This window comes from Prionailurus viverrinus, chromosome C1, assembly GCF_022837055.1.
Source record: "Prionailurus viverrinus isolate Anna chromosome C1, UM_Priviv_1.0, whole genome shotgun sequence".
Classification (NCBI taxonomy): Eukaryota; Metazoa; Chordata; class Mammalia; order Carnivora; family Felidae; genus Prionailurus; species Prionailurus viverrinus.
Window position 1 is genome coordinate 171,589,504 of NC_062568.1, and position 17,569 is coordinate 171,607,072.

At 52.0% G+C, this 17,569-nt stretch overlaps 2 protein-coding genes across 2 annotated transcripts in view; one reads left to right on the forward strand and one right to left on the reverse strand.

The window, feature by feature from the left end:
- SLC1A7 (solute carrier family 1 member 7) overlaps positions 1 to 17,569 on the forward strand; it is a 44,267-nt gene that overhangs the window by 12,728 nt on the left and 13,970 nt on the right. Inside the window, exon 3 of the mRNA XM_047868883.1 lies at positions 11,869 to 12,084. Coding sequence (XP_047724839.1) covers positions 11,869 to 12,084 — 216 coding nt within the window. The remainder of the gene's footprint in view (positions 1 to 11,868; positions 12,085 to 17,569) is intronic.
- The window catches only part of PODN (podocan), a 41,479-nt gene continuing 39,887 nt past the window's right edge, over positions 15,978 to 17,569 (reverse strand). The window contains exon 10 of the mRNA XM_047870491.1: positions 15,978 to 16,395. The gene's annotated coding sequence lies outside the window, so the exon portion shown is untranslated. The remainder of the gene's footprint in view (positions 16,396 to 17,569) is intronic.

Below are 17,569 nucleotides of genomic sequence, written 5' to 3' on the forward strand. Positions count from 1 at the left end.
CTATAAATGTTTGCTCTTATTCTTAGTAATGAATCACGAGGCCCAGGGTGTAGGGTGTAGTCCTTGGCTGACTGCTTCAGAAGCTCACCCTCATCTGAGCCCCTGCGCTGGCTGGGCCAGTCCTCTGATGCTGACAAGAGGCAACCAAATAAACCAAATGCCAATTTATTCATTCACAAAGTTATACATACGACTGGTTATACATACAACTGCTAAGGAGCACAGGTGCGCACAGTCTGGCCGGAACGTTTCTCCCTGTAGCCTCACCACTTGGGGAACCCACTGGTTACATGTTTGCCCGCAGGACGATTTGAGTTTTTAATTGTAAAACCAGTGTGACTTCAGGTTTGCCACTTTAGTTATTTTCTGGGTCCCACCTGGTGGAGTCCCATCATATGTGCATTTAACTTAAACAAAATCAGTTACGCCCTCCCACATTCATGCTCTGTCTCTCTCTGTCTCAAAAATAAATAAACGTTAAAAAAAATTAAAAAACAAAAAACAAAAAACAAAATCAGTTACGTATGCTGTGGGAAACAGAGAAAAATAATTTAAAGGAGCAGGAGGCTGCCCCCATTCAAAGAGCTGTGCTCTTGAGGTGGGTGTGCTTTGCACTAAGCCAGTCTTGGTCCCCATGTGCCTCTCAAAGTGTGAGCCTCTCCCTGCAGCAATTGTGATTCTAGGGCATGAAGAGGAGATTGGGTTTGTTTTTTTCCCCTTTACATCATGGCTTCTGAGTGTACTCAGACTGCTTCAGCTGGTGTTCACCTAAAGAAACAGCAAACCCATTTCAAGTCGGGAAGAAAACTGCCTTGAGTGAACTTATATAAAACTATGCCTCCTCAACTTCGTGGGCAACTTAAGGGACCTTCAAGGCAAATTTTTTTTTTTTTAATTTTTTTTTTTTTCAACGTTTATTTATTTTTGGGACAGAGAGAGACAGAGCATGAACGGGGGAGGGGCAGAGAGAGAGGGAGACACAGAATCGGAAACAGGCTCCAGGCTCTGAGCCATCAGCCCAGAGCCCGACGCGGGGCTCGAACTCCCGGACCGCGAGATCGTGACCTGGCTGAAGTCGGACGCTTAACCGACTGCGCCACCCAGGCGCCCCATGGCAAATTTAATTATACTTGGTTTTTGCTTTATGTACTGACTTCAGAACTGAATGTGCTGAATATGGTCCTACTCCTCTGTACAGCGGGAAGCCTAGTGTCTTCCTCTTGAGGCTCGTACCATTGGCCAAAGTTAGCTTATTTCCTTCGGTGAGCTTCCAGCCAAGTAGATGGAAGTGGAACATTGGATCTTACCTCTAGCCCTGCTGCTCTGGTTCCTACCGCATGGTGTCGCTGTTGAAAACAGGTCCTGCATGGTCTGGTTCAAGTCGGCACAATAAGCAGGTGCATATTCCTGCTCTGGCTCCTAGACCCACTGAAGTGCCCAGTCGTTGTTCCCCAAGGCAGCCATGCCCTGAGCGTGGCTCCTTGGGATTGAGCTCTGGTCCCTTTTCTCCCACTGTTGCATTAGCCCTGGGGGCTTTTAGTGCCAGCAGATCGTGGTCATAGGCACCCTGGTATACCCTGACCCTAACTTCAAATCACAGGGAGCAGGGGTTGGGATCTTAGTCTCTTTTCTCTCAGAAGGCTCCTGGGCCTCTCATGCAAACTGATGCACCCTTTCATAGCTCTGCATGCAGCTCTTAAAGTCTCAAGGTCTTAAGATGTGCCCGTCAACCCACAAAATCTCTCCTTTCCCCTGGACTAAGTGTGCCTTCTCACCTTATATTTGCCATTTGAAAACGTTTTCCAAAAATTAAGTCGGCTGCAAGGAGACTATAGAAGAAGCCTCAGACAAAATTTAGAAAATCCCGCCTCCCGTCACATTGGCCTAGCAATAGTCTGATGGTTAGGACCTGCCACAGCATTGTCAAAGCCCTTGAATGAGGGCTCCCCTCCCATGGGTGGTGCTTGGGTAGGTCCTGAGGGCTTTGCAGCTCTCAGTGCTCTTCTCTGTGCCCCATTGCTGATTGATCCCATGTGAATTATGCCTCTTCCACTAGAAAAGTCAAGCCTTTGGAGCCTTGGGGGCCTTCCTTTCCTGTTTCCTCTCAATGATAGCACCTGTCACTACTCCGATCCCTTTTCCTTTTAATATACAGTTTATCTCAAAGAGTACTGGCAATTTTCTGTTCCTTTACATTCTTGGAGGATACCTTATGTTACTTTCTGCAAAAAGAAATCTAGGTGCTTTTTCTTTTTTCTTTTTCACTCAATGTGATGTCATAAGAATTGTCCATGCTGTACCCTCATCTCCATAATCTTGTTTTCATCTTGCACTTGGGCTGGAACAGAGTTTGTGAAGCCCTTTTCCTTTCACTTGACACTTAGGATGCTGCTGGATATCCTTTTGGGGCATCACTGTGTCCCACGACTCCAGAGTTACCTACCTCGAGTTCTCTTATTTACCACACTCTTGGCCTCGGCCATAGAATAGACACAATGCCACCTGCAAATTTACAAAACAGTTCCCAGCAGGTGCTTTCTTATTTTTGTTTTTTGGTGGCCCATCAAGGCCCCACCGTTTGCTTGTAAGCTTGGGGAGTCAACTGAGCCTTGTTTTCACACATCCCCAGACAGGCAACACCAGAAAGCAGGGGTGGGTCAGCCCAGCATCTGGATCCAGCGAGGGCCTCCAATTCTCTGTTTGTTCTTTGCCAAACCCTCCTCTCCCCTCATCCTTCAATTTCTTAAACCAGGCATCATTCAAGGGAAACTGAATCCATGTGTTTGTGATTCACTGATGCCGAACATGGCAGAATGTTTTGTAGGCTTCACATCACAGCAAAGAAATCCAAGTGCGTGTGTGGGTTTGTGTGTGACTGCGTGGTGTGTGTCTTTACATGTGCATATGGTGTGCATGTATGTGTGTGCATGTGCATTCCTTTGTATTTATTGTTTTCCTTTCCATTTCTTGTAAAAATTTGAAACTGATTTTTCTTAGAATCAGGAAATCATGTTTGGCCAAAGAAACCTAACACTCCCTTCTCCCCCTTCCTGAGGAACTCTAGCTTGGCAGAAAACTCCCAAACACCCACGTTCTAACTTATTGGAGATGGTCCTGGGCCGAGCGGCTGTTGAAGTCTGGTTTGGAAGCCAGTGTTCAGGGGGCAGCTGTCCGGGCTCCCCAGCACACAGCGAGTGAGAGGGAGGCTGGAGGAACGGGCAGCCTGTGTTCTGGCTCCTCCCCTCAAGCCGTGGGGCAACTTTTCTTAGCAGAGCTCAGCTGACCTCTCAGATGGGAGCTCTGGGATTCTGTCCTTGGCCCTCTTGCCCAGTCAGCTGACCGCCTTACTCATCAAGAAGGGGAACATGGCCCAGCTGTGGGCTGCGGGTGGGGTCAGACCATAAGCCTGGTGACTCCAAAAACCTCCCCAATTTTATCACCCATCGCAGACTCTCTTGTCTTTCCCCCTCATGGTAAAGAATTCCTACTCATCCTGCAAGGATCCATTCAGCAGCCACCTCCTCTGGGAAGCCTGGATTCCCAGGCTAGGCCAGATCCTGCGTCTGGCCCCTGCCAATCATAGCCATGACCCAGCGTTCTGTGTTGTCCAGATGAAGGTCTTTCCACAAACTGGATGGAGTTCCTTGAGGACCAGAAACTCACCTCATTCATTTCTGGGAACCAGAACACCCGGAGAAAGTTTTCAACATGGGGCAGGCTGGGAACATATTAGAGTCTGGGGATGTGCAGGAGGTTTTGAAAAGCTCCCACTATCCTTCTTCGTGGAGAACCATCGCACTGGAGGGTCTCATTCGACGTGGAGAAAGCCTCATTTGGGCTGCCCAGCCTGAGTCCTCGGTGGGTAGACACCAGGACCCCCCTGGTGGAGGGAGAGGAGGCAGGAGACCTATTTTCCCTTACTCTGCGGTGTGGGGTGGTTTTTCCTTCCTCTGGAGTGGGGCTCCTTACCATGGCACAGTGGCATCAGTCATAACCAGGCATCCCAAGGAAGTTGTTCCTAATGGTAGAGCAGAGTAGTCATCCTCCACAGGAGCACTCTGGCTCCCTCACACCTGACATTCTTTGCCTAGTGGAAAGAAAGGGGTAGGAGTTCAGCTCTCATGGAATCAGGAACTGGACTTGACCCTTATTACACTTGGGAATACAGCCTTCCTCAAGTGGTTGAGAATGGTCAATGGTCAGACCGTGAGCTCTGAGGGCTGCAGCTTTAGCTCCTCCAGCTTTCACTTTTGATTCAGTTGAAGCTTGTTATTTGCACATCATCTGTGAGCATGTTATTTGCAAGCCCCAGTTAAGCATTGTCCTGGTGCCCAGGGGCCTGGGAAGGAGGGACCCTCAGAGGGTAGTTGGGGATGACAAGACAGCAGTGTCCCACTAGACACAGACCCATGCCTGGCTCTGTGCCTGCCCCCCTCCGGTCCCTCGTCCTTTTCCCACCCCACTTCTGTACTCCGAGCTCACAGCATCTAAAATGGAACCAAAGAACTTTGGTGTGTGAAGCTCCAGAGGACAGAGCTGGGCCCAGAATGGGGAATTCTCTTCCCTGGAGGTGGATTTCATTCTGGCACCAGGAAGGACTTTCTAATAAGCATAGCTAGCCCATATGGAGGAGCTGACAGAAGGTAGTGGGTTCTCTGTCCTTGGAAATGTGCAGGCAGAGGCAGTAGAGAAATTTGTGCCCTTGGTAGGGGGTACCAGGTCCAGATGATCCCATCTTTAGCCAAGTGGGAGTCTGGGCACCCTGCCTCAGGTCGTAGAAGGAGTTGGCTTGAGGGTGAGGGTGTGGCAGAGCCATCTGGGAAGAGTAACGCGGCGCTAACGTGGCACTTGCTGTCAGCTGCTGGGCCTGTCATCTGCTCTGGGGGGGGAAACAGCAAGGCATGATGCTTGGAATGGCTGAAGGGATTGTCATGGACCCCCAGATGCCTCCTTCCAGCTGCCTTTCTGATAGACTCCCTGCAGCTGCATCCTGGGGCCTGTTTGGGGGAGCCTCCATGACTGGGTCAGCTGAGGCCAGAGCCCAAGGACTCGGCCATGGGGCTTCCTGTCTCTGACATCCTAGTGCCAGGCTGTTGTGACTATGGATGTTGTCATACTAGTGGACCAGGGTTTTTGTCTACTTATTGGGTGGCCTTAGCAAGTTGCTTGCACACCTCCGGTGACTGGGAGTTCACTACTTCTCAAGGTGGTCCATTCCAGGGCAGAAAGTTATTCCTAGTGCTGAGCTGAAATCTCCTTCCCTATAGCTCTCCCCACCAGTCCCAGCATTCCCCCCCACAGCCCCTGCCCCCTCAGCTGCTTCCCCAGGCCTGCATCTCTGTCAAAGCCACCTACCCCAGCTGTAACACACACCTCCCTCCCCTGTCCTTTTCCCAGTGGGTCTCCACCTCAGGGCAAGTCCATGACCTTCTCGACAAGCTCCCCAGGCTTCTGACCCCACAGCCAGAGGCCCACCAGCCCTTCGGCAGCCCCGTTCCCCGGCTGACTCAGCAAGCTAGCAGCAAACACACCCCAAAGTCCCCTCCCCGCTTGCTGCTGCTGCGGCTCAGCACCCCCCACAACCCCCACCCCCAAATCCCACCCAGAGTTTGTGCTCTCCCAAGCTGTGGAAGCCAGGTCTGGCCCAACACGTGTCCGTGCTCAGTTTTATCATGTCAGACTTGGCCCGTGGTCCCAGCCTGCTGGGGTCTGCTTAGTCCCAACTCCCTCATCCAACACATTAGCTGTCGTCTACAAATCTGATCCACATGCTGTCAGTGGCCTTGGCCAAGCCATTGATAAAAATGACCAGGAAGGAGAGGCAGAGGGAACAGCCCTGAAGCACACCTCCAGGGACCCTCTCAGATTCTCTTCACTCAGGAGAGGGCACTGCCTCAGAGAGTCACTCCCAAAAGCTCCCATCTGTTCCCAAAAGTTCTGGTGCCAACTGCCTTGACATCACACAGACACACAGTGCCAGAGGCATCCCCTAAACCTGGCAAGAGGACCAAAGCTGGGAACCCACAATGGATGCTTATGGTCATCAGACCTAAGGCGCCCTTTTAATAGTCTCGTCTAGAATTGCACCCTGGTTTGACATCACACACATCAGCAAAGCTGCACCCAGGCTAAGCCAGGTCCTGGGCTTCGAGGACCTGGAACTGAGCCAGATTCATACCTTCCCTGGAGGAGCTCACAGTCTGCTGGGGCAGGACGTCACTTAAGAGACAATGGCATTGTAGAGCAAATGCTAATAATTGCAATGTATTGAATGTTTATTATGTACCAGGCACTGTTCTAAACCTAGATTTACCCTCACAACGAACCATCATTTACCTCCATTTTATCCTCCAGTGGAAACTGAGGCACCCAGAGGCTCAGGAACTTGACAAGGGCTCCCGGCTATTGAGGGATAAATGTGGGAGCATACAGGAGCTGCCTAGCCTACCCAGGTGGGCTCAAGGGGCCCTTCAGAGAGGTGGTGCCCGAGTGGAGACTGGAAAGATGAATAGCAGTAGGAGGGGACAGGAAAGGAGTGCGGGAGGGGCAGAGGCAAGGGGACTGGGTTCCTCACTGCTTCTCTAGCACTCATTCCCTGCCAGCCTGTCGTATGCTGGATTGTCGGTTGGGCCCTGGAGAGTCAGAGGTGAGCATACCAGCAAAGTGCCCCGTAACAAACTGGGAAGTGCGGGGTTCCCTGGCGCAGAGGGTGAGGTGACCCCTCAAGGATGTCTTCCCAGAGGAAGTGACATCTAGGCTGACTGTGGAAAGGCAGGTGGAAATGTATCAGGTTGGGGAAATGTGTGTGGGGTGGAAAAGGGGGCATAGAGAGTTCCAGGCTGAAGGAATAACCATGCAAAGGTGGTTCAGGGAGCAGCAGGAGGCCAGGGTGGCCAGAGCGCACAGGTGAGGAGCACGAGACTGAGTCAGGCCACACTGGACCCAAGGCGTGAAGGAGTGTGCACAGTTCTGAGGGCAGTGGGGAGCCACCAAGGGCTTCAAACGGGGAGGCCCTCCCGTCCCCCCCAGCAGTCCAGGTAGTCTGTCCACTGTCCACAGTGCGGGGCACGGGCAGCAGTGGGTGCCTCCTGGTGGCAAGAGGGGTCACGATACCTACCTTAGCAGTTGGCATTACAACCAAATGAGGGTCAGTAAACAGCCTTTTGCTTCCTCAGTAAGGAGCCTGGCAGCTGCTTCCTCCCTTCCCCCACCCCTGCAAGTGAAGCAGTTACCAGATTGAAACAGGCTGGGCCCTTGAGCCCAGCCTGCTTCCCAATCAGTGTAATCTCTTGATCCACAATCCCTGGGCTCTGGGTGGTGGCCAGATGGCTCGAGAGGGAATCCCAGACCTCTCAGCTCCGTGAGGCTCTTCCCCAGGGCCTGCAGGGATCATGCTCCACGGAGTACCCAGCCAGGCTAGGAGTAGGTGAGGCAAGGTTACCTGTTCTCCCCTCCCTGTAAATTACAGAGCCAAAAAGGACATTGGAGCCTCATGAGGAACCTCCCACTCAGTCTAGAAGCCTCGATCTAGCATCCAAACAGGTGGCCATCCAAGCTCCACTTGGATACTTCCAAAGATGGGAAGCTCACCACCACAAATCTACCATGGGACAAGTCATCAACACTGAGAGTTGAACTACAGATGCATTATATGGACTGTATCACATTAAAATCATGGTCAGCCAAAACTAGAAGACACTTTTCTTCCCCAGGAGTTAAACCAAGTCTGTCCCGTGGAGAGGCAATGAGAGTGGGGGAAGCCCCACAGCGTTCTGAATCAGAAACCCCTGTTCCACGCCTGACTCTACAGCTTACCAGCTGGGTGGCTTGGCCAATTATCTCCACCTCCCTGAGTTTTATTTCCTTTCTCTGTAACTCAAACTGTGCAGTCCAATAAGGTAGCCACTTGTCATAAGTAGTTATTGAACCGCTGAAATGCAGCGACTACAACTGAGGAACTTAACTTTTTAAAAAAATTACTTTAAATTAAAAATTTTAAACCTGAGGCAGTGTAGAAATTGTTATATTGATTACACATTGAAATGATAATATTTCGGATATACTGGGTTAAATAAAGCTAAATTATTAAAATCAATTTCACAAAAAATGAATTTCACCTTTTTTTTCAGTTTTAAAAATTTTGGGGGGTGCCTGGGTGGCTCAATCACTTAAGCATCTGACTTTGGCTCAGGTCATGATCTCACAGTTCGTGAGTTCGAGCCCCACATCGGGCTCTGTGCTGACAGCTCGGAGCCTGGAGCCTGCTTCACATTCTGTGTCTCCCTTTCTCTCTGCCCTTCCCCTGCTTGCTCTCTCTCTCTCTCTCTCTCTCTCAAAAAAAAAAAAAAAACCATTAAAAAAATTAAAAAATAAAAATGTGACTACTAGGAAATTTAAAATTTTTAAAAATTGTGGCCTACATTGTGATTCTATAGGGCAACGCTGAGTTAGAATATTTTTTAAGGATCAAGTGAGGTGGATGTTCCAGTGTTCGCAGACAGTTAAGCTCCAGACAATTTATGGTTTCTGTGGCTGCCGGCTACTCAAGGGATTGTGTTTTCCCTCACACAAGCAAGCCATGCTCATTCTGGAAAGAATAGAGAATGTGAATAAACAGTAAAACAAAATGAAAATCACCCATAATCCCACCACTCAAAGATAGCTACTGTTAAACTCTCCAGAGTTTTCTTCTGTGCATATCCATGTGAGTCCTCACAAAGCCTCCATACCCCAGCCTGTACGTTCTCAGAAAGGTCACTTTATTTATTATTTATCATTTGTTTGTTTGTTTATGGAAAAGTCACTTTAACAGCTTGAACCTCCTTTCTCGTTACCGTGAGTCCTTGCAGTGGCCATTGCCACACGCGGAGTCCGGGGCTTTCCTCACACTTAACCTCCCGACCTTCTTGCCCTCCGCTAACCTGCGGTCCCCCTGCACTGCCCGCACCAGCCTGGCTGTTCTGTCGGCTGCTGCCAGCAGTTTCCTCCCCGTGAGCTCCCTTCTCTATGGCTCGCCTCTCTCTCCAGCCAGGAGAAGAACCCTTCCCAGTTTAGAGGTTCCAGAGGGGAACTGACTGGGGTCCCAGGTGTCGGAATCCTTTCCATTTTATCCATCAGCCCTCTCCTTTCCAGAGCGCCTGCGTCAGGTCCCCTCTTGCTCTATGTAGAACCCACACCCCCTCCCTTCCCACATCCTGGTCTGTCCCCGAGTTGGCACCACCCCTGAGTTAGACCTCTTCTTCCTGAGGGTGGCCTTCTCAGGGGCCCTTTGCTCCTTTCTGAAATCCGGTTGTCATGTACGCCCCTGTCCTGCACCAAGGATGTCCGTATCTGGACTGTACATTCTGGAACGGGATCTCGGTCACAGGAGGCTCTGCGCCCTGCAGGCGCCCCTCCACTTAACATCAAGTAGAAACATCTTTCCATTGCCACCGTCACCTCTAATGGCTGCTTAGAACTCCATTGCATGGATATGCTGTAACTTTTAATCTAATTCTGCACTGATGATTTCTTGGGTTAGTCCCAGCTGTTTGCTCTTACAAATACCACTTCGGTGTCCTGCAGCCAGGAAATTCTGCTGGATGAGCTGTACTGGACCCCACTTCTCCCTCCTGTCCCCCTTGGCCTGGCACTCAAGGCCACTCCCACTCCTGAGCACAGCCCTATCTGTGTGTCCCCCATATCACCATGCCTCTAATGTGACCTGAGCTCTGACCACACTAAACAGCCCAGTGTGCCCACCCTTGGCAGCCTCCCTCTTGGCTTCTGCTGTCTCACTGCCCGCGATATCGGCCCCATCTTCAAATCTTCCTCTTCCTCACAAGAACCAACTCAGATGTTCCCTCCTCCAGGAAGCCTTTCTTGACTCTCCTAGCTAGAAGTGATCCCTCCCTCCTCTGAATAAAGACAGTACGTCCTTGTCCCCTTGCTTATGCTACTAATACAGCCACCCTGTCTCCTGGTTCCTTGAGTCCACTTGTGCCTGTGTCCCCGCCTGTCTCCTTCCTGACCCTACCCTGCCCCCGATATCAGGAGCAACTTGAGGTTGGGGAGCGATTCTGATTTCTTTCTGTGAACACAGGGCATGGCACAGAGTGGGCATGTGCTAAAGGTTTGAATAAATACGTGAAGGAAAGAGGACAGGCCTGGAGCTGGGGCCCGAGTTCTGGTCCAGCTGGCCACTAGTGTTTTGTGTGACCTCGGGCAGGTCTCCCCCTCAGGGCCACGGCTTCCCTGTGGACTTGGCTGGGGGGATTCTGTTGTGGTCAAAGGACTGCTTGGCCCTGCGCCTATGTGCTGGCTCCAGTCTAGGGATAATGGCTCCCATGGATAATAATTGCAGAGCAACCTCCCGTGTCCCTTGCCCGCACAATCCCGTTACGAGCCCTTCAGGATTTATGTCCGAGACCCACCCTAAGCCCATCACTAACATACGGCATACTGGTTGACAATGGATGAACAGAGATTGTAAACATTCATTCATTGATTCATTATTTATTCCCTCCTTCATTCAGCAAGCTGCTACCAAGCTCACTGCGGCCGGGCCCCGTGCCTGGCTCTGTGGACCCCACATTGAGTCAGACCCGGGCCCAGTGCTGGAGGCACTTTCAGTAAACAGTCAGCAACTCAGTGAGGTGGGGGCTGGGGCAGAGGCCAGCACAGGGCCTGGGGGAGCCCAGGGAAGGAGCCTTTGCTCCAGCTGGTCATCAGGGAAAGCTTCCTGGAGGAGCCTTCAACTGTATCTTAACAGAAGAGCAAGCCTTTGCTACAGAGAGCGGGGAAGAGCTGGGCACTCAAGGCAGCAGCTACAGCCTGAGGTGGGGAGAGGTTCACCTTGACCCTGGATGCTGCCTGCGAGTAGTCTAACGATAAGAGGAGTGGGATGGGGAGGGATTATCCACTCTTGTTTACATGATTGAAACCAGAAAAATACGTCCTTTATCTGAAAGAATGAAAGGGCTTTGAGGAAAAATCCTTTTGGCAGCAAAGCAAAGCACAAGGATCTCCTTAACTAATCCCTCTGCCCCACCCCGCCAACTGCCCTGGATGGCAGGCAGAGAGCCCAGGGCCAGGCAGGCAGGGGTGGGGAGGAGCCGAGGGGAGACCCACAAGGGCCCTCAACACAGCCTCCCACAGTGACGAAGGGGAACCTGGGCCCAGCGGGTAACCCGGATGGCCACAGGGTGGCACATCTCGGAGAAACCATGGCCCCACTTTAGAGATGGGATCCTGAGGCCCAAAGATGTCACACAGCCGGTTGGCAGAGCCAGGGTGGGGACTCAGCCCAGGGCTCTAACTCACTCTCCTTCGTGAATTCATTCAGCAAGGCTGCAGCAACCACCTGTGCCCAGAGCTCACTCTGTGCAGGCACTGGGGACCCAGAGAGAAGTCAGACCTGCCCCTCTTCTCTCGTGTCCTCAGCCTGATGAGAGAGACAGGTAGACAGTGACAACCAGGGTCATGACAGAGGCCATGAGCTCCTAACTCTGGGGGAGAGGCAGGGAGTCCAAGAAGATTTCGCCAGAGAGGTGACATTGAGCTTGGTCTTATCTGGTGAGTAGCACTTCAGGAAGTGGAGGAATCTGGTGATAGGACACCAGCCAAAGGAAACATGCTGGCAAGGGCCTGGAGGTGTGAAAGTCTGTGGCTGGTGACTCTAGGTGTGGGCCAGAGAGCAGAGCAGAAAACCAGGATGGAGGGGCCATAGGACTGGATGACTAGGGGGTCCCCCATGCCTGCATGATCCCTCCAGCACTCTGAGGGTGCTGGGCAGAGCCAGGAGGGGGTGTGAGTGGGTACACCTGAGTGCCCGTCCTCCCCCCCCCCCCCCCCCCAGCCCTCAGACACTGACCCACGTTGCTCTGGCAGCTTGATGTCTGGCCTCGCCTCCCTGGATGCCAAGACCTCCAGCCGCCTGGGCATCCTCACCGTGGCATACTACCTGTGGACCACCTTCGTGGCAGTCATCGTGGGCATCATCATGGTCTCTATCATCCACCCGGGGGGCGCGGCCCAGAAGGAGACGACAGAGCAGAGCGGGAAGCCCATCATGAGCTCGGCCGACGCCCTGCTGGACCTTATCCGGTAATTTTTGCCACTGATACCCTACTTGGGGACGCCATGCCTGGGCTGGGGTCACCGGCTCCACAAGCCTGGCCCCACATGTCTACCAGAGGCAGGCTAGGGCATGCGGAGAGGGGTGCTCAAGGTCTGCTCTTGAGGACTGTGGTAACGAGAAGCCACCACAGAGGCCACGCAAACAGTGTCTCTGTTCCCTCAGCCCCTATGCTACCCACTGGGGTCACACTGCGCTGTCTGCCTCCAAGAGACTGGGAGCACCTCAAGGGCAGAACGGGGTCAGCTACCTGGGATCCCAGCCCCAGCGGGCGGCCTGGCACGGAACAGGCATTAGCAGGTGTTTGCTGACTGACCGAGCTTGCTTGTGTGCACCCAGCCTCCCCAGTGGCCACGCCCCCCCTGCCTTTTCCTTGTCGGTCCTCTTCTCACAGATGAGGGAGTGAGGCTCAAAGAGATGACGTGACTTTTCCAGGGTCATCCATCAGGCAGGTCATGGAGCCAGGATTCAATGTGGGCCTAACTCCAAGGGCAGTGATATTTGCCCCATGGTGCTCTGCCTGAGCCACGCAGATGCTATTCACCGTCTGTTCCAGGGACTGAGCCCTCCTCCCAGGAAAGCTTTGTAAACCCAGAGATGCATCCACATCTGATCCCCCCACCTTTCCCAAGACTCCAAGTGGGCCACCCCTCTCCTCTCCATCACTCATTCACTCTCTTGCCAGTGGCCACCCTGGACCGGGCACTCAAGCCTGGCCCTAGCCCTGGAGGAGGGAAAGGCCCACGAACAGACAGGGACAACATGGGGGTGGGGGCTGTGATGAGGGAAGCACAGGCTGCGGGTGAGTGCAGAGAGCAGACTCAGAGGCGGCAAAGGTGCCCCAGGTAAAGTGTGGGATGAGAGGGAAGGCAGGGGAGCCAGGAGCCCACACCGGGTTAAGGAAACAACTGTGCAAAGGTCCTGAGCAGAGAGGGAAAGTGCAGGGAAAAATCCTCACCCACTCAGCGTGGCTGGGGCACCAGGGCAAAGGGGAGTGGACATCAGTGTGAAGGATATTGTGACCCAGGCCGAAACTTGGGTCTTGTCCTAAAGGCCACAGGAAATGGGCTTGAAAAACAGAAGTGGCACGATCTGGAAGGCTCCCTCTGGCTGTAGAGTGGAGGTGGAGGGGGGCAGGAGGAGGAAGGGAAGACAGGCAGGGATGGGGCCAGGGTGGTGGCCATGGGCACGGGGAGACCGCAGACGGAGGATTGCTCAGACAGTAAAACCAGCAGGAGACAGGAGGGAGGCACGAGCAGGAGGGAGGAGGGGGTGGAGGAGGTGGGCGGTGCTGATTGTGAGGGCACTGGGGCCTCTGGCCTGAACACCCAGCTGGATGGCGGTGTGCTCACCGAGTCACAGGACAATGGCAGAGCAGGTGTGGACTTCCTGGGGAAGATGTCAGCGGATGGTTGGCTGCTGGATCTGAGTCTTTGGGAGAGTCCGAGTGGGAGACGGAGGTTGGGAGACTGGGCCGCCGACTCTCATTTTCTCATATCCTGCATCCAATTGGTTGGCAAATTCTGTCAGCTCTACCTTCAAAACTCCAAACCTTGCCCCTTCTGTCCTCCTCTGTCACTCTCGCCATCTCCCAGACCACCATCACCTCTCATCAGAGTATCCGACCTCGTCACCCTGCTTTCTCTCTGCTTCCCTATGGTCTGTTCTCAGCATAGCCTTTATTACTACCTGACATTATCCTGTCTGTGTACTTTTTCTATTTCTCCTTGTGACTCCCTCACTGGAATAAAATATGTTCCACGAGGGCTAGATCTTTACAAAAATCTGTTCCCTGCTGTATCCTGGAGCCTAGAACAGCGCAGAGGAGGTGCTCGGCGTTTGCTGAATACAGACATAGGACACAGGGTCGCCAGTGGGGCTGGGGTCTAAGCCGTGAGGAGACACACTGGTACAGGGAGGAAGTGCCAAGTGTGTGGCTCAGAGGCCCAGGGCGAGCCTTGACCCACATTAGAGGTTTGTGTAGGGCTGATAGAGCAGGAGCAAGCAGAGGGACGGGAGGGGAACCACACCAGGAGAACAGATGTCCTAGAAACCAAGGGAAGAAGAATTTCGAGAAGCTTCATTTCTAAGATCCATTATTTCTAAGATTTAGCAGCTATGATTCATCCTTTCTTGGATTCTATGATTTGAAACAGCCTTTCCTTGTGGTGGAAGGAGTTGGTGCTCGGGGAGTCCCCGCCCTCCCCACCACGGCCTCCCCTGCTGAGGGGCTGAGGGCTCTGGATTGGACACACGTGTCAGAGTCAAATGTTCCAGGAGTGGCTCCTGCTCTTGGTTGCTTTTCACGTGGTGAAAATTGATCCTTCTGGTTTCAGGCTTTCCCCCAGTTGCTCTCAACCCCAAGGCAAGTTGTTTTGCAAAGCTGAGCGGTTGGACCTCACTGGAGCCATTTCTTAGTCAGAGAGTGGGACTGCAGAGAGAGGTCACATGCTTCCTGGGACAGGAAACCAGAACCTTGGGGATGTGAGGTCTTGTCACTGTGTGGTCCTTCCAGGCCCCAGTTTCCCCATTGGTTTTCAAGATCCCTTCTCACTCAGTAGTTCTGAAACACAGAGGCCTACAAACCAGGGAGGAAGCTGCAGGGCATGAGCACAAGCTTCCGGAGGTGGGTTCTGGGAGATGGGGTTGGGGGGATGGTGCAGAACCCAACCTTGAAGACCTTGAACCCAGGCTGAGGGGTTGGCTTTAGAAACAGGAAGCTGGTGAGTTTGGGAAGGATGGATTGGAGCAGGGCAGAGTGGACAGGATGTGACTGGAGGCAAGGGGATGCTCTGTTTAGGGTGCAGTCACTTCCGCCCCACCTTTATGAAACACCTGCTCTGGGCGAAGACGTGGTGCTGAGAGCTGGGGAGGGGGCAAATGCAAGTCCTTGCAGCAGGCTGCCCTCTGTTTTAGGACAGACAGACAAGAACTGGAGAGCCACTCTTGGAGATCCTTCCTAGCTCTGATGTTCTGGGAGGCCGTGCAGCAAATGAGAACATCAGGAGGGAGGCTTCCAGGGGTCCCCTCACCCTTGCTCTGGCCCAGAGCAGGTAGCTATCTGGCGTTGATAACTGACCGAGAACACGGATGGCCAGGGCAAGGAACAGGGAAGTGGGGACAGGTGTGACAGATGAGAAGTCAGAAGGATGGAGGGGCCACCTGAACACTGAAAGAAGGACACAGCATAACTCAGGGCTGGCAAGACATGCTTCCATCTCTCAAAGATGATTCCAGAGGAACACAACAGGCCACATCCCCAGACGACTCACCAAGACATGAATTCATTTCCCAGGGCTCCAGAAAACTGACGTCTTCTCACAGTGCAAACTCACAGAAAACAACCCAAACAAGAGGAACACTAATCAGAGCTGGGCCCCTTCTTTTTTTTCCAATCTTATTAAAACACCAGAGAGATGAGTTAATGACCTGGCTCTGTTTACAGCTCCCAGTGACCCTCTCAGGGATTGGATGAAGTTCTCAGGGGCTGTGCTTGCAAAGGAACAATCCCCACCTTGGGGCATGGGTTGGTGACATGGGGTTAAGGGCAAGTTTAGAACATCGCAGTGGGGACTTAGAAAGAGTAAGTAAGGAGAAGCGCCACAGACTGTGGCCCTGCCCCAAGTGATGTGCAGGAAGGCGGGGGCCCGTGTATACTTGATGGGCGTGACTACTAATGTCTCCCAAGCACATTACGTCGGAATTTATGCCACCAGGAGCCCAGGCCTCATGGGGCAAATGGGAAGACTTCTCATGGGTATTCAAAGCCACAAGAAAATATTGTACATTTTCCTCTTCAGGAATCAAAAAGTATAATTCATTAAAGACTACAGGAAAAGTTCATTGATTACTAGTATGAGCACATGTATTAGTCAAGAGTTGCTGTCGGCTGCTGGTTAAGAGAAACCTGAAGCAGCAGAGGCTTAACTGTGGTAAAGGCTTTCGTTTTCTCCCAAATCAGTAGTCCAGCGGTGGGCAGCTCATGGTCATCAGGATCCCATGCTCCCCCTATCATGTTTATCACTTGGCTTTTATCATCAGTGGGTCTCAAGGTCCAAGAAGGTTGCTGAAGCTCTAGGTAGTATGTCCATGTTCCAGCAGGAAGAAGACAGTTGGAGGAAAGGACCAAAGGGTCCTGGCTGAGTAGGCTCCTTTTCAAGAGTTTTCTGGAAGCACCCCAATGACTCCTACTTTCTCTCACTGGCCACCCCTTTGGCAAGAGAGGCTGGGAGACAAGGTTTGACAGCAAAGCCCCGTTGGTCCCGTAAATGCCAGGGCACCTGTCGGTAAGGAAGGAGAGAATAGAGACTGGGTAGGTAACCCTGCCACAACCCACATTTTAAATTATTCTAATTTTAAAGGAGATTGTAAAGAAATGTACATACGAGGTGTAAGTTCCATTCGGTCTCTTACAACTTTTGAAAGTTCCTAGTTTCAGACTAAAGCAGGCTTCCCTCTAGGTTTCATTAGAAAACTACCTTGTAAGTCACTCGAACCTCCTGGGGTTGTGCCCAGGAGAGATTTTCAGACTATTAACCATTGGCACAGCACAGGCATCCTCCCTTTTGGTCATGAGAACCCAGGCCCAGTGGACCGTTGCATTCTGGCAGCTCTGTGTCTGGCAAGCCCCCGGCATTAACCCTGGCTTTGGTGCTTTGGGTCTGCTTGATGTCAAAAGCCCTTGCAGGCAGTTACTATTCTGTTGGCAGAAATCTGCTCATAACTTGGAAAAAAAAAAAAAAGCCTCATTTGAGCTTCTGAGATCCCGGCCCCTGACCCCTGCTCCTTCTCTCTCTTGTGACAAAGCTGAAATTAGTGGGAAAAGTCATGACCACTCTTTCCCAGTTTCTGCCTTGGTAGCTCCTTCTAAGGTCTCTTCCTCCTGCCATATGCTTACACGGAACCTATATTTTAACGACGGTGGGAAAAAAATGATAGTTTCTGCTTCCAACAGTGGCTGCTGCGATGTGAGGTTAAGGAACAATGCATACTCGTGTCCTCGTATAGAATTCCATGTATGTATGAGCAGGGTCTTGAAAAAGAAGAGATTTGCCAAGAACAAGAGTGGGTGGTAAGGTCAGTCCACATGGCCGATTTAAGGAGATGCAAACATGTGAACAAAAATCTTTGTTAGCATCCCCGACTTGGGAAAGATTCCTAGAGGTGGGTTGTCAAGACAAAGGTGTAATAGTTTGCAGACCCTCAGGTGGAATTGCAAGTCGCTTTACAGAAAGGTTGCTGCCAGAAACATGTGGGGGTGTCTGGGTCACCAAACCTCCTCAGCACAGAGTATTGTCATTCAAAATTCCTTTGCCAGCTTGATAGGCGAAAAGGAAGTCTAATTTATTGATGAAGTCGAGCATTTTTAAAAAGCTTTTTTGGGCTACTCGTGTTCCTTCTCTTGCAAAGTGAATTGCCTGGTCATGACTTTCGATCGTTTTTCTGTTGAGGTAT